General features: G+C 48.6%; 1 protein-coding gene across 1 annotated transcript in view; it reads right to left on the bottom strand.

Moving 5' to 3' along the window:
* PTGIS (prostaglandin I2 (prostacyclin) synthase) overlaps positions 1-8678 on the bottom strand; it is a 44054-nt gene extending 35376 nt beyond the window's left edge. The window contains exons 1-3 of the mRNA XM_011929187.1: positions 8505-8678; positions 6287-6465; positions 2553-2696 (exon numbers count right to left, since the gene is read on the bottom strand). Of these exons, the coding sequence (XP_011784577.1) occupies positions 2553-2696; positions 6287-6465; positions 8505-8678 (497 nt within the window). The remainder of the gene's footprint in view (positions 1-2552; positions 2697-6286; positions 6466-8504) is intronic.
* Between the last annotated feature and the right edge of the window lie 4409 nt (positions 8679-13087).

The following is a 13087-nucleotide window of genomic DNA, read 5'->3' as shown; positions in this document are numbered from 1 at the left end:
AAATAAAATAAAATAAAATAAAATAAAATAAAATAAAATAAAGGAAAAGAAAAGAAAAGAAAAAGAAAAAGTAAACCCAGAGGACCACAAGGTTTTGCTCTGTGGAAGTGAAGCCGGCAGTTTCATATCAAAACAGCATGGCTGAAGACAGGATAATCCCATATGTAAATACACCCAAGACCCACAGGCGGCGCTAGAGTCATAAAGAAAAATAAAGCTGAACCAAGCGGGGTCACGGGAGAGAGCCATCACGAAAATGGGACTCAAGAAAGACCTCTCTGAGCAGGTGGCGCTCGCGATGAGGCTTGAACGAAGTGGGGTGGGAGCCGCGCAGATATGTGGGGAACAGCATTCCCAGGCAAGGGAACAGAAACAGCAAAGGCCACAAAGAGAGAGCGTGCCCGACCTGCTCAACGGGCAGCAGAGAGGTAGGTGGGAGGAGGGGAGGCCAGGGCTACAAGGTGAGGACAGAGGAGAACTTTGGGTGTGACTCAACGAGGCCAGGGCCAACACAGGCCAGGCTGGTGGGTACCTCACAGTTCGGGCTGCCTGAACCTGCACCCCCTTCACCTCTGTGTCCCTGCCATCCAACTCACCCATTCCCTTTCTATTTCAGGGGCTGCCGATAGCAGTGGAAAGGCCTACAGCTGCCAAACCAGAAGGCAGGAGCTCCAGCCTAGGCCTCAGGCCCTAAAGACACAGTTACGGATTTACAGGTATGGATTTACATCTGATTCCCCCTGAGCTGACTCCCCCGTGCCTGCCTCCATGGAGCCTAGCCAGACCCAGCTGCCCCCCAGCCTGCCTCTCTGACTTCTTCGTCTGCACAGGGACCGGGAGCCAGGAGGCCTGGGAGGATCCCTAGTGTGAACTTGCTGGGTAGTTTCAGCTGCCCTCTCTGGACCTCAGTCCCCATCACACAATGACAGGGTGGACCAGAGCAGCATCACCCACACCAGTTACAGCCCTTGACACTGTTTATACCACCCCAGGGTGAAACAAAAAGAATGGAAACGGTTAGTGTGCAGAGGGCTGTGGCTGAGGGTGCAGACTCCGGGGCCAGCCCTGTCCTGACCCCAACACAGGCCTCTGGGCAAATGACTCAGGCTCTCCAGGTCTGTTTTCTCATCTGTCAAATGGAGAATGTAAAGTCCTAGCCTCCTAGAGCAATTGTGAGCATTAAATGAGCTGAGACACACTGAGTCTACACATACGCACACACACGTCATAAATGTACACACATGCCCGTACGTGTCAACGAATGGCTGCCCTTATCCTAGAACTATGCTGCTCTAATTTCTTGGAGGGGTGGAAAGGTCCTTTTTAAAATTTAATTTAAATTAAATCAAATTCTAGTTGGTTAAGGGCACCACTAAAAATCAGGGAGCTGTCCTTAACACCACTCTATGCCTCCCGCCCATGCCCATGCTCCCCCATCTCCACCGCTGCCCCAGTCAAATCTTCCAGCAGAGCCAGTGAACTCTACCTCCAAAAGCTACCCAAATTCTCACCACCTCCCTGGGCCACCATCATTCTCTCACCTCGGTGACACCTGGCAGCCTTCTGCTGGGTCCTCCTGCCTCCCTCTCCACCCCTCCCTACCCCTACAGTCCATCCTCTATCCAGCAGCCAGAGGGGCCTTTCAAACTAAGTCTGATCACGTCCTGCCCCTGTGCAAACCCCTCATGTCACCTGATCTTACTCAGCCTAATTTCCAAAGCCTTCCCTGGCCTCCCAACTGCCTGAGGCCTGTTTCTGCCCATTCCTCTGACCTCCTCTCCGCCTTCCCTCCTTGGCTGTTTAAGCTGTAGCCACACTGGACCTCTCGCTGAGCTTCCTCCCACCTCTGGGCCTTTGCACCTGCCGCTTCCCCTGCCTAGAGTCTTGGCGTGGTGGGCACTTTGCAGTTAGGTCTTGGCTCAGAAGCCAGACCCCCAGAGCGTGACCCTGCCTTGTCAGTCGGCCTAAGAAAGCCCCCCAGATGCTGTCACCCCACCTAGGGATCTCTGCCATTGTGTTTATCACTCTCTGACCTAACTCAATTCGGCCTCCCCCACTGGAGTGTCAGCCGAGTGAATTTGGGGACCTCATCTGTCCTGTTCCCTGCTGTATCCCCAGAGCCTGGAATAGTGCCTGGCACTGCTGAAGGAAAGAATGTTCGGTCATGTAGTTTTTAACATACATTTACAAGACCGGATAAAAGGTTAAGGTCCCAAGTTGATCTCCCAAACATTTTGTTTCCTGTTCTGTGAAATCCCGAAGTCTGGAAGCCACGGGACAAGATGGCCTCTGAAGTCTTGCTCTACGACTTCCTCTCTGATGAGCTGTAAGGTCCCATTTCCAGCCAGGGTTTCCTTTTACAGTTCATGAGCTAGGTCAGATGAACATCCGGGGCCCTGGTGCGTGGCGTCTTTCCTACAGTCCTTGCTTTGGGCGTCTCAAATTTCTTCCCCCACTGACAGAGTCCTCTCGGTTCCCTTGACCACTGCTCATGGCTGACACAGGTCAAAGTGCCGGGCCCTAGCAGGAGGGTGGGGGCTGCACAGCCTCACCTGAGCAGGGAGCTGTAGGAGAAGTCAAGGAGACCCATCTCATGCCAGCCACTGCCCGCTTCCGTAGCGTCGCCCAACAGCACCGTGTGCAGGTTCGTATACATGGCTTCCGTGAGTGCCTGGAGCTCTCTGTGGAGAAGAGTCCTGAGGCAGGAAACAAAAGCATGAAAATTCGGCTTCCAAAGGGAAATACACACCTACAGGCACCTCCCTCCCCAAACCTCAGGGTCCCAGAGCTCAAGTTCCCCATTGGCAAAGAGGTCCTGCGGAAGAGTAGCTTAAATAAGAGAGTATTATTATGAATGTCATCGTCAACAATAGTCACCATCTGTTGTACTAAGCGTAATGATCTCATTTCATCTTCTGACAAACCTGGAAATAAGAGTTACTATTATGACTCCATTTTACAGATGGAGAAACTCAGAAACAGAGAGGAAAGTGACTTGCCCAAGGTCACACAGCCAGTAGGTGATATAAGTGGCACTGAAATCCCTGGTCTGCCCAACTCCAGAGTCTGAATTCTTAACGAGGACAGTCTGTCCCTCCCCAAGGCACACAGCTTGGATAAGGGACCCATAGCGTTCTGGAAGAGAAGGAATTGAAAAGCAACTCATCTCTCCCTGAAATCTAAAGACAGGAAGATCTGTTGGAATAGTTGTGGTGTTCCCTGACTCAGGCCTGTCAATAAGATGTGACCCTGGCCAGGCATGGTGGCTCCCGCCTGTAATCCCAGCACTCTGGGAGGCCGAGATGGGAGGATCGCTTGAGTCCAGGAGTTCAAGACCAACCTGGGCAACATAGTGAGACCCCATCTCAACAAAAAATAAAATATTAGCCAGGGGTGGTGGCTAATATTACAGGTGGATTGCACCTGTAATCCCAGCTACTTGAGAGGCTGAGATGGGAGGATCGCCTGAGTCTAAGAGCTCAAGACCAGCCTGGGCAACATAGTGAGACCCTGCCTCTGCAAAAATAGAATAAATACATAAATAATAATTAGCCAGATGTGGTAGCAGGCACCTGTAGTCCCAGCTACTCAGGAGGCTGAAGGGGGGAGGATTGCTTGAGTCCAGGAGTTCAAAGCTGCAGTGAGCTACGATCACACCATTACACTCCAGCCTGGGCAACATAGCAAGACTCTGTCTCTTAAAAACAGAAAAAGAAGGCTGGGTGCAGTGGCTCACGCCTGTAATCCCAGCACTTTGGGAGGCTGAGGCGGGCAGATCGCCTGAGGTCGGGAGTTCGAGACCAGCCTGGCCAGCAAAGTGAAACCCCGTCTCTATTAAAAATATAAAAATTAGCCAGGCATAGTGGCACGTGCCTGTAATCCCAGCTACTCGGGAAGATGAGGCAGGATAATTGCTTGAACCTGGGAGGCAGAGGTTGCAGTGAGCCAAGATTGCACCATTGCACTCCAGCCTGGGCAACAAGAGGGAAACTCCATCTCAAAAACAAAAAAAAATTAAAAAGAAGAAAAGAAAAAAAGAAAGAAAAAGAAAAGACATGACACAAGGAAAAAGGGATGTGGGCTGGGGACCTGGTCTCATTGTATGGACCTGCACAGAGTGAGGAGACGTCTGGGACAGTGCACGGCAGAAGCTGGAAGCTCCCTTGTACTGAGCCTCCATGACACGAAGTCTACATTGAGTCATGACTGAGGATATGATTAGAGGCCAAGAAAGGGGGATCCTGCATCTAAGTCTAAGGCCCCTCTGCTCCTTGTGTAGGATCTAGACCAAAAAGGATATCCCTACAGCAAGTGAACCGGGGTGTCCATGGGAAGTAGGACGGACACCTTTAGACTGAGTAAGCCAGGAGTGCCTGGGTAATCCACCAGGGCAGGGTCTGCACAGGGCGTCCATGAACTCCTGGGTATGAAAAGGTTTGGGATGTTCAAGTTGGAACATAGTGGGGAAAACGACAGACAGGGCTCATGACTCATGTATGACAGTGCATGTGAAGGGTTCTGCACGGTGCCTGGCACATCGTAAGTGCTCAATACATGGGATCTGGCCTTCAGTGGACCCTGACCCAGTTGTTCTCCCCACCCCACTCCAAGTGCTGGTCCTCAGCAGAGACAGGCCCTCAACATATGTGGCTGCTGTGCCCAGAAGACATCACGCCAGCTTGTAAGAAATCCAGAAAATTCCTGAGGCAAACACTGGAGGAAACTGGGATCCTCCCTGGGTAGCAGGGGCAGATTCAGTGAGCTGTGGATTCCTATTGCTAGTGGGATCCCCAGGGTCCCCCTGGAATGTCAGGACCCAGGACACTCAGGCTCCAAGCAGCTGCCTCCAGGCCAAGGTTCAGAGCAGGCATCACATCTCATCAACATCCACCTCATCATGCTGGCCTTGCTTCGGCCTTAACTATCCTGCAAAACAGGTTCCTAGTTGCCCTTCCTAACCTCCACAGGGTATTCTTCCTGGAGACAGATCACTGAAGACTGTCATTGGACTGTGTGAACTCTGCAGGGGCAGACACAGGGTCTTATCTGCCTTAGTATTGTAGATGAAGGAGAATGGGCTGTGAAGTCAGAGGACCTGGGTTCAAATCCCAGTCCTGCCACTTACTAGCAGTAGACTTTGAGCAAGTCACTTCACTCCTCTGAGCCTCTGTGTCCTCATCAGTAAAATAAGGATAAAAATGCCCACCTCTTGAGGCTAATGCACAGATATGAAAGTGAGCTTATCAGACACCTGGCCTATAATAGCTGCCTTCAAATGGTGGTTGGCATCATTCTGTACACCCTGCATCCAGGGCAATGACCAGGGTACAATGGGTCCTCAGATGTCTGCTGAATGAATGCAGAGCAAACACGTTCATCTGTTCTCTTATTGATATGATTACTCCATACGTGGCCAGGCACGGTGACTCAAAGCCTGTAATCCCAGCACTTTGGGAGGCCGCCCAGCACTTCAGAGCGGACCACCAGCGGTCAGAAGTTCGAGACCAGCCTGGACAACATGATGAAACCCTGTCTCTACTAAAAATACAAAAATTAGCTGGGTGTGGTGGTGTGTGCCTATAATCCCAGCTTCCTGGGAGGCTGAGGCAGGAGAATCGCTTCAACCTGGGAGGCGGAAGTTGCAGTAAGCTGAGATCGCACCACTGCACTCCAGCCTGGGTGACAGTGAGAGACTCTGTCTCAAAATAAATAAATAAATAAAATAAAATGATTCCTCCATATGTTTCAGGAGCTGTACCACTTCCAGCTATGTGGCCTAAGACAAGTCACTTATCTGAGCTCCAGTGGCTGCATCTATGAAATGGGGCTGTAAGTTACTTAGTCTCCAGCATTGTTGTGAAGACTAATGAGATAATGCATGCTGCCTGGCAGAGTATGGGCTCAGAAATATTCATCATCCCACCTCTCTCCTTCATTTTACAGAGGAGGAAACAGAGGGTCAGAGAGGGAAACAGGTTTGTCCAAAGTCACAAAGCTAGGGAGTGATGGGGCTGGGATTTGAATTTAGGTGTGGCTGACCCAAATCCTCTTACTAAAATCAGGGCTGCTTCAAAAAAAAAAGGAAAAAAAAACAAAGATGAGAAACAAAGAGTTCTTCTTCCACACAATTCTTTTGGGTTGTTTTTTGTTTTGTTTCTGTTTGTGTTCTCAAGATGAAATGTCTTTACTGGACACTTGCTTTGGAACTGAGCATGACTTGGGCCACATGGGTAGAAGTGAGTCGCCCACCCTGGCCCGCCCACAGGTGCCATCTCCGGCCACTCACGGTTTCATCCTGGCCTTTTCATCACTGGGGCTGTAATGTGGAAGCTGCACATCAAAAATCCTCTCCATGAGGAAGACGGCATAGGCATGGAAGTCGAGCCTGGTGCGAGACTCCCACACCACCGCGTCGTAGGAGTGTGGGTCCAGGAGGACGGTGACATACCTGCCCCCAACCAGTATCTGTGGGAAGTTGCCAGGGATAGAGTGAAGAGTGTCACTGTGAACAGCAGCCGCTCTCAGTGGTCAGGGCCTTACTATGTGCCAGGCACTGCCCCACTGGACAGCAACAGATTGTATTCTCTTATCAATGCCTCGCTACCACCTACCACCCTGTGAGGTAGGGACCATCACTCACCCATTTATAGCTGAAAAAGTGAGGCTTAGAAAGGAGATGAAATGTGCCCAAGATCTCATAGCTGAGAAATGGCAGGTCTAGGACTGGAATTTGGGAATATTGGGGCTTTTTAAAAATCAAAGACTATGTTCTTTACCACCTCACTCTTAAGCACCTGCCATGACTATCTTGGTTATTGCCATATCTCCAGCAGCCAGGAGAGAAGGCGGCAGATGGATCCTGTGCACATCATGTGTGGATGGATGGATGGATGGATGGATGGATGGATGGATGGATGGATGGTTGGATGGATGGATGACAGAATGGATGGATGGATGGAAGGATGGATGGATAAGTGGATGGATGAATGGATGGGTGGATGGATGGAAGAATGGATGGATGGATGGATGGAAGAATGAATGGAAACATGGATGGATGGATGGATGGATGGATGGATGGATGGATGGATGGATGCTGTTGGGTAAATTCCAGTGGGTGGATTGTAGAAGAGTAAATGGGCAGATGGATGGATGGGTGAATGGATAAATGAGTGGAAGGAAGGAAAGAAGGAAGGAAGGAAGGAAGGAAGGAAGTTAGGTGCTGGGTAAATACTTGTGGATAGAATGTTAGGTGGATAAATGGAAGGATAGATCAATGAATCTATGTTGGATGGAAAGATGGATGAAAAGGCAGCTAGAGGTTGGTTGGAAACCAAATGTACGAATAAATGTTGGGTACATGGATGAGAGAATGCTAGGTAGATACTGGGTAAAGTGAAGGATGAATGTTGATTGGATGGAAGTTGGAAGGATACATGGAAGGTGGATGGGTAGGTGGATGTCATTTGAATAGATGTTGTAAGGATGGATGGATGAGATATAAATAGATGTATATCCAGTGGAGAGACATTGAATACTGAATATAGCTGAGTGTTGGGTGGATAGTGGCAATGAATAGAAAGATGCGTAGATAAATAGAAAAATGAAAATTGGTGGGAACTGACTAGTTATCCCTCAGTATCCATGGAGGATTGGCTCCAGGACCTCCTGCAGATACTAAAATCTATGGATGTCCTTGATGTAAAATGGCATAATATTTGCAAATAAGCTACATGCATCCTCCCATATACTTTAAGTCATCTCTAGATTACTTATAATACCTAACACAATGTAAATGCTATATAAATAGTTGTTATACTATACTCTTAGGGAAGAATTACAAGAAAAAAAAGTCTATAAAAGTTTGGTACCAACACATTTTTCCCGAAATATTTTCAATTCGTGGCTGGCTGAATCCAGAGATATGGAACCCACCCATGGATACAGAGGGCCAACTGTATACGGATGAAAGTTGGATGAATGTTGGATCCATGAGTGGAAGAACGCTGGGTAGATCTGGGTAGACAGATGAAGGTATAGAAGATGGATAAATGAATTGACAGATGTTGGGTGAATCTTTGGAAAGACTGATGGGTGAGTGGATAGACGGAGGTTGACGAATGAATGCTGGGTGGATATAAGGATGGAAGGATGCTTGGTAGACACCAGGTGGACAGGCAGAAGAATGGAATGGGAAGATGGATGTTGAACAGATGGAAATGGAATGGATAGATGGAGGTCAGCTACACGGATATACAAGTACTGGAGAGATATTGAGTGACTACATAACTCCACGCCGGGAAGAGCGAGAGGGAGACTGAAGGGATGATGTTAGGTCAGAGCTGGGTGTGCAGCTGGACAGGCAGCTGGATAGAGTTGGCTCGACCACTCGGATGGATGTTGGATGGGGGGTTGGCATAGGGACAGATGTTGAAGGAATCAGCAGAAACCAGATATGAGGCTCAGCTGCTCATCCCCATCCCTCCCCAGGCACAAGAGGCACTTACAGTAAATATGTCACCGTGCTTCTCCTTCATCCTTGTGAGGAAGCTGGCAGCATCTTTTCCAAAGTCCAAGGCATACCCCAACCAGGGGATGCTCCCCAGGTCCAGCGGAGGCTCACCGGGTCGCCTACAGAAGCCATGGAACTTGTCACCATTTGATGAGGCAAGGAAGGGCATAAAGAGTGTAGGTTGTAGGGTGTGATTTTGAATGGAGCAGTCAGGGACGTAATTTGAATGGAGCGGTAGGGGACATAATTTGGCCCAGGTTTATGCAGGATCTTTTTGGCTGTGGTGCAGAGAATGGACTGTGGTGGGTGGGAGCAGAGGCTGGGGGTCAGCTCATGTCTGGCACATGGCGTGGGTTCCATTAGAGGTGGTCATCTCTCTGTGGGTGAGGGGCCTCCCAGCACCCAACAGTGTAAGGACACAGAGTAGTCTGTGTGAGCCAACCTGGACCAGGGTTTGGGTCACCCCACACTCCCTGTCTTGCCCACAGAGAAAGGATGTGACTGGAGGGCACAATTGGGTGGCAGAAGGCAGTGAAGGCACTGCCCGATCACCCCTCTTAGTTCAGAAGCTGAGGTTCTTCAGGTAGCAAAAGGCCAGGCTGTAGCCTGTGGAGATGTCCCCAGGGCACATGAGTAGGTCAGCACAGGGGGTGGGCTGGGTGCATATGTGATCATCAAGGTCAGGGTCATCTGTGAAAGCAGAGGAACTCCTCTGAGAACATAAGAACAATATTTCCAGCTCACCGAGGTAGGCGGAACTCTACGATGACCCAGAGTGACCCACACCCTTGTATAATCCCCTCCACTGATTAGGGGATAGATGGTACGGTTCACTTTAAGAAAAAATTATTCTCCTTAGTGGGCCTGACCTAACAGGTGGCAGGGGCCGGGCTTAAAAGAGACAAGGCTCTTCCTGGCAAAAGAGATTGAAAGCATGAGAGGGACTGGACATGCGGGAGAATCTCTCTACTGGTTCTGAAGATGGAAGAGGCAACATGGCAAGGAATCCAGGTAGCCTCTAGAGCTATGAGGGGACCTTGGCTGACAGCAGGCAAGGAGACGGGGACCGCAGGACCTCAGTCCTACAACTACAGACAAATGCATTCAGCCAGATTCCTCCCGAAGACTGCCCAGTAGGAAGACAGTTCAACAAATACCTTGATTTCAGCCTTGTAAGTTGGAGTGCTGTGGGGCTATCTCGGCTCACTGCACCTCCGCCTTCCGGGTTCAAGTGATTCTCCTGCCTCAGCCTCCCATGTACTGGGATTATAGGCATGCGCCACCACACCCTGCTAATTTTTGTTGTATATTTAGTAGAGACGGGGTTTTGCCATGTTGGCCAGGCTGATCTTGAACTCCTGCGCTCAAGTGATCCACCTGCCTCAGCCTCCCAAAATGCTGGGATTACATAACCAAAGAGCCCTGTCACCCCGCACTGGCCTTCTGATCCACCGAACTGAGAACTAATAAGTGGGGATTGTTTGAGGCCGCTTCTTGTATGGCACCTTGTTATGCAGCAATGAACAACGAATGCATGCAAACTTCCAGCGTGCTTGTACCGCGCACTGCCCCCAGCCAAGCCTCGTCTCATCCTCACCCACCACCCTCTGCGGGAGGGGCTGTCAGCTCAGGAGAGCTGCAGTCAGTCATTAGATGAGCCTCATGGTGTTCCAGGGCTGCGGCTCACGGTGAGTCTTTTAGAGGTCCCTAGACCTAGGTTACGATCCCTGTCAGAGCCACTGGGATGCAGAGAGCTCCCAGATACACCTCTGCTAAATGAATGAATGAATGAATGAATGAATGAATGAATGAATGAATGAATGAATGAATGAATGAATGAATCATCACATCTCTTCTTCTCACTATGGATTCATTCACTCATTCACCAAACATTAACTATGAAGCAGGAACTGTCCTGGGTATCAAAGATATAGCAGGGAACAGGGCAGACAAGATCCCTGACCTCATGGGGCTCAGCTACTAATAAGGGAAGCAGACAAAACATTTAAAAAGCAAAATCACATAAGAGAGTGAGAATTGTGGAAGAAAATAAAAGAGATACAGTCCAACAGTGAAAAGAGGAGTAACCTAGTTTTAAAATGCACAAGGAATTTGAATAGGCAGTTCTCCAAAGAATATACACAAATGGCCAATAAGGCCAGACATGGTGGCTCATGCCTGTAGTCACAACATTTTGGGAGGATTGCCGAGGCAGGAGGATTGCTTGACACCAGGAGTTCAAGACCAACATAGTGAGATCCTGTCTCTACCAAAAAAAAAAAAATTTTAATTAGCTGGATGTGGTGGCACACACTTGTAGTCCTAACTACATGGAAGGCTGAGGTGGGAGGATTGCTTGAGCCCAGGACTTGGAGACTGCAGTGAGCTGTGATCACACCACTGCACTCTAGCCTGAGCAACAGAGCAAGACCCTGTCTCTTTAAAAAAAAAAAAAAAAAAAGCTGGGAAAAAGCCTGGGGCGGTGGCTCACGCCTGTAATCCCAGCACTTTGGGAGACTGAGGAGAGTGGATCACCTGAGGTCAGGAGTTCGAGACCAGCCTGGCCAACATGGTGAAACCCCATCTCTACTAAAAATACAAAAATTAGCCGGGTGTGGTGGCGGGCACCTGTAATCTTAGCTACTTAGGAGGCTGAGGCAGGAGAATCACTTGAACCCGAAAGGTGGAGGGCCACTGCCCTCCAGCCTAGACAACAGAGCAAGACTTCGTTTTAAAAAAAGAAGGGTAGGGGGTGTCAATAAGCACATGCAAAGATGCTCAATACTATTAGTCATGGGGGAAATGCAAATCAAAACACAATGAGGTATATGAAAGGAAAATAAAATCTCGGAACCCCAGTTCACTATGCCAAAAGGAACAAATTAAGCTAAAAGCTGAGTCGTGCAAGAAACTGCCTTTCCTTTTGTTCCTAAGCAGAGAGCTACAGATAAAAGGTTCATATCTCCACAGGCAGCTACTCACCTTATCTTACATAAAGTGCCCATTTACTGAGCATGAGATGAATGTATCACTGACTATTACCTCACCTGCTCCCTTTCTCTTGTAACATGTGGATGACCACACCCTCCCTCTTTCCCCTCCAGCCCACTTTTCCCCCTTTAAATACTGAAACCCTCAAAGTCATCTTTGAAGAAAGGCATAGACCACAGACTGTTTCTGCGATTCTGTGGTTTTTCTTCTCCCTGGCATTGTCCTTAACCTTGGTAAAATAAACATCTAAATTGATTGAGACCCAGCTTAGATAATTTTTAGTTCACAAATTGGCAACCATGAAGGGACTCCATGGAGGTGGTCCTGGCCTTTGACAAATCTCCCGTTGGTGTTTAGTAACGGCTTGGTATCTGTCTTCATTGGTCAAACCAGTAGGACAATTTGTCGAGGGCTGGGAGCTCCCCACTGCAGAGAATCCTGGATCTCTGAAAATTTGAGATCTATGAGAGCTAAAATTTGAGAGCTAAGTTTTATTTTGTTGTACAACTTCTTTTCTGGACTTTTACTTGCTTTCAACAAGGAAGGCAACTTTCCTTGCTTCCATGACAATGGAGAGCAGGTAACTCCTTTCTGGAGTTTCAACTCACTTCCAACAGGGAAAGCAAGTTTGAAGTTTTTTTCCTGCTTCGTAGATGCTAAAGTGCAGGCCAGGCACAGTGGCTGAAGCCTGTAATCCCAGCACTTTGGGAGGCTAAGGCAGGTGAATCACTTGAGGCCAGGAGTTCAAGACCAGCCTGGCCATCATGGCGAAACCTCGTTTCTACTAAAAATACAAAAATTAGCCAGGCGTGGTGGTGCATACCCGTAGTCCCAGCCACTCGGGAAGCTGAGGCAGGAGAATCGCTTGAACCCAGGAGGAGGAGGTTGCAGTGAGCCGAGAGCGCTCGATTGCACTCCTGCCTGGGAGACAGAGCAAGACTCTGTCTCAAAAAAATAAAATAAAATAAAAAATAAAATTTAACCTGAAAGACTGGTTCAGGCCATGGTGGGAAGTGGGGGTTTGACATGACTCATTATACCCTGCAGCATTCATATCAACGCAGACCTTAAGTCTGATAAGAAACCTTTACATCTATTTGCTCTGAAGCCTGCTACCTGGAGGCTTCGTCTGCATGAGAAAACTTTGGCCTTCACAACCTCTTACTATAACCCAGACATTTCTTTCTATTGATAGTAACTCTTGCAACCAATTGCCAATCAGAAAGTTTTAAAATCCACCTATAACCTGGAAGCACCCCCCACATCAAGTTGTCCTGTCTTTCTGGACTGGACCAACATATATCATCAATGTATTTGATTGATGTCTCATGTCTCCCTAAAATGTATAAACCAAGCTGTGCCTCGACCACCTTGCGCATGTGTTCTCAGGATCTCCTGAGGCTGTGTCATAGGCCATGGTCACTCATATTTGGCTCAGAATAAATCTCCTCAAATATTTTACAGAGTTAGACTCTTGTTGTCGACAGTGTTCATGTATGTATGTGTGTGTTTATGTGTGTGTATGCATGTGTATGTGTGTGTATGTATCTGTGTGTGTATATGTGTGTGTTTATGTGTGATATTCAT

The sequence above is a fragment of the Colobus angolensis genome, unplaced genomic scaffold (assembly GCF_000951035.1).
Source record: "Colobus angolensis palliatus isolate OR3802 unplaced genomic scaffold, Cang.pa_1.0 Scaffold8, whole genome shotgun sequence".
In the NCBI taxonomy this organism is placed as follows: Eukaryota; Metazoa; Chordata; class Mammalia; order Primates; family Cercopithecidae; genus Colobus; species Colobus angolensis.
The sequence above is the reverse complement of the archived record's forward strand: the minus strand, read 5'-3'. Positions and strand labels throughout refer to the sequence as shown.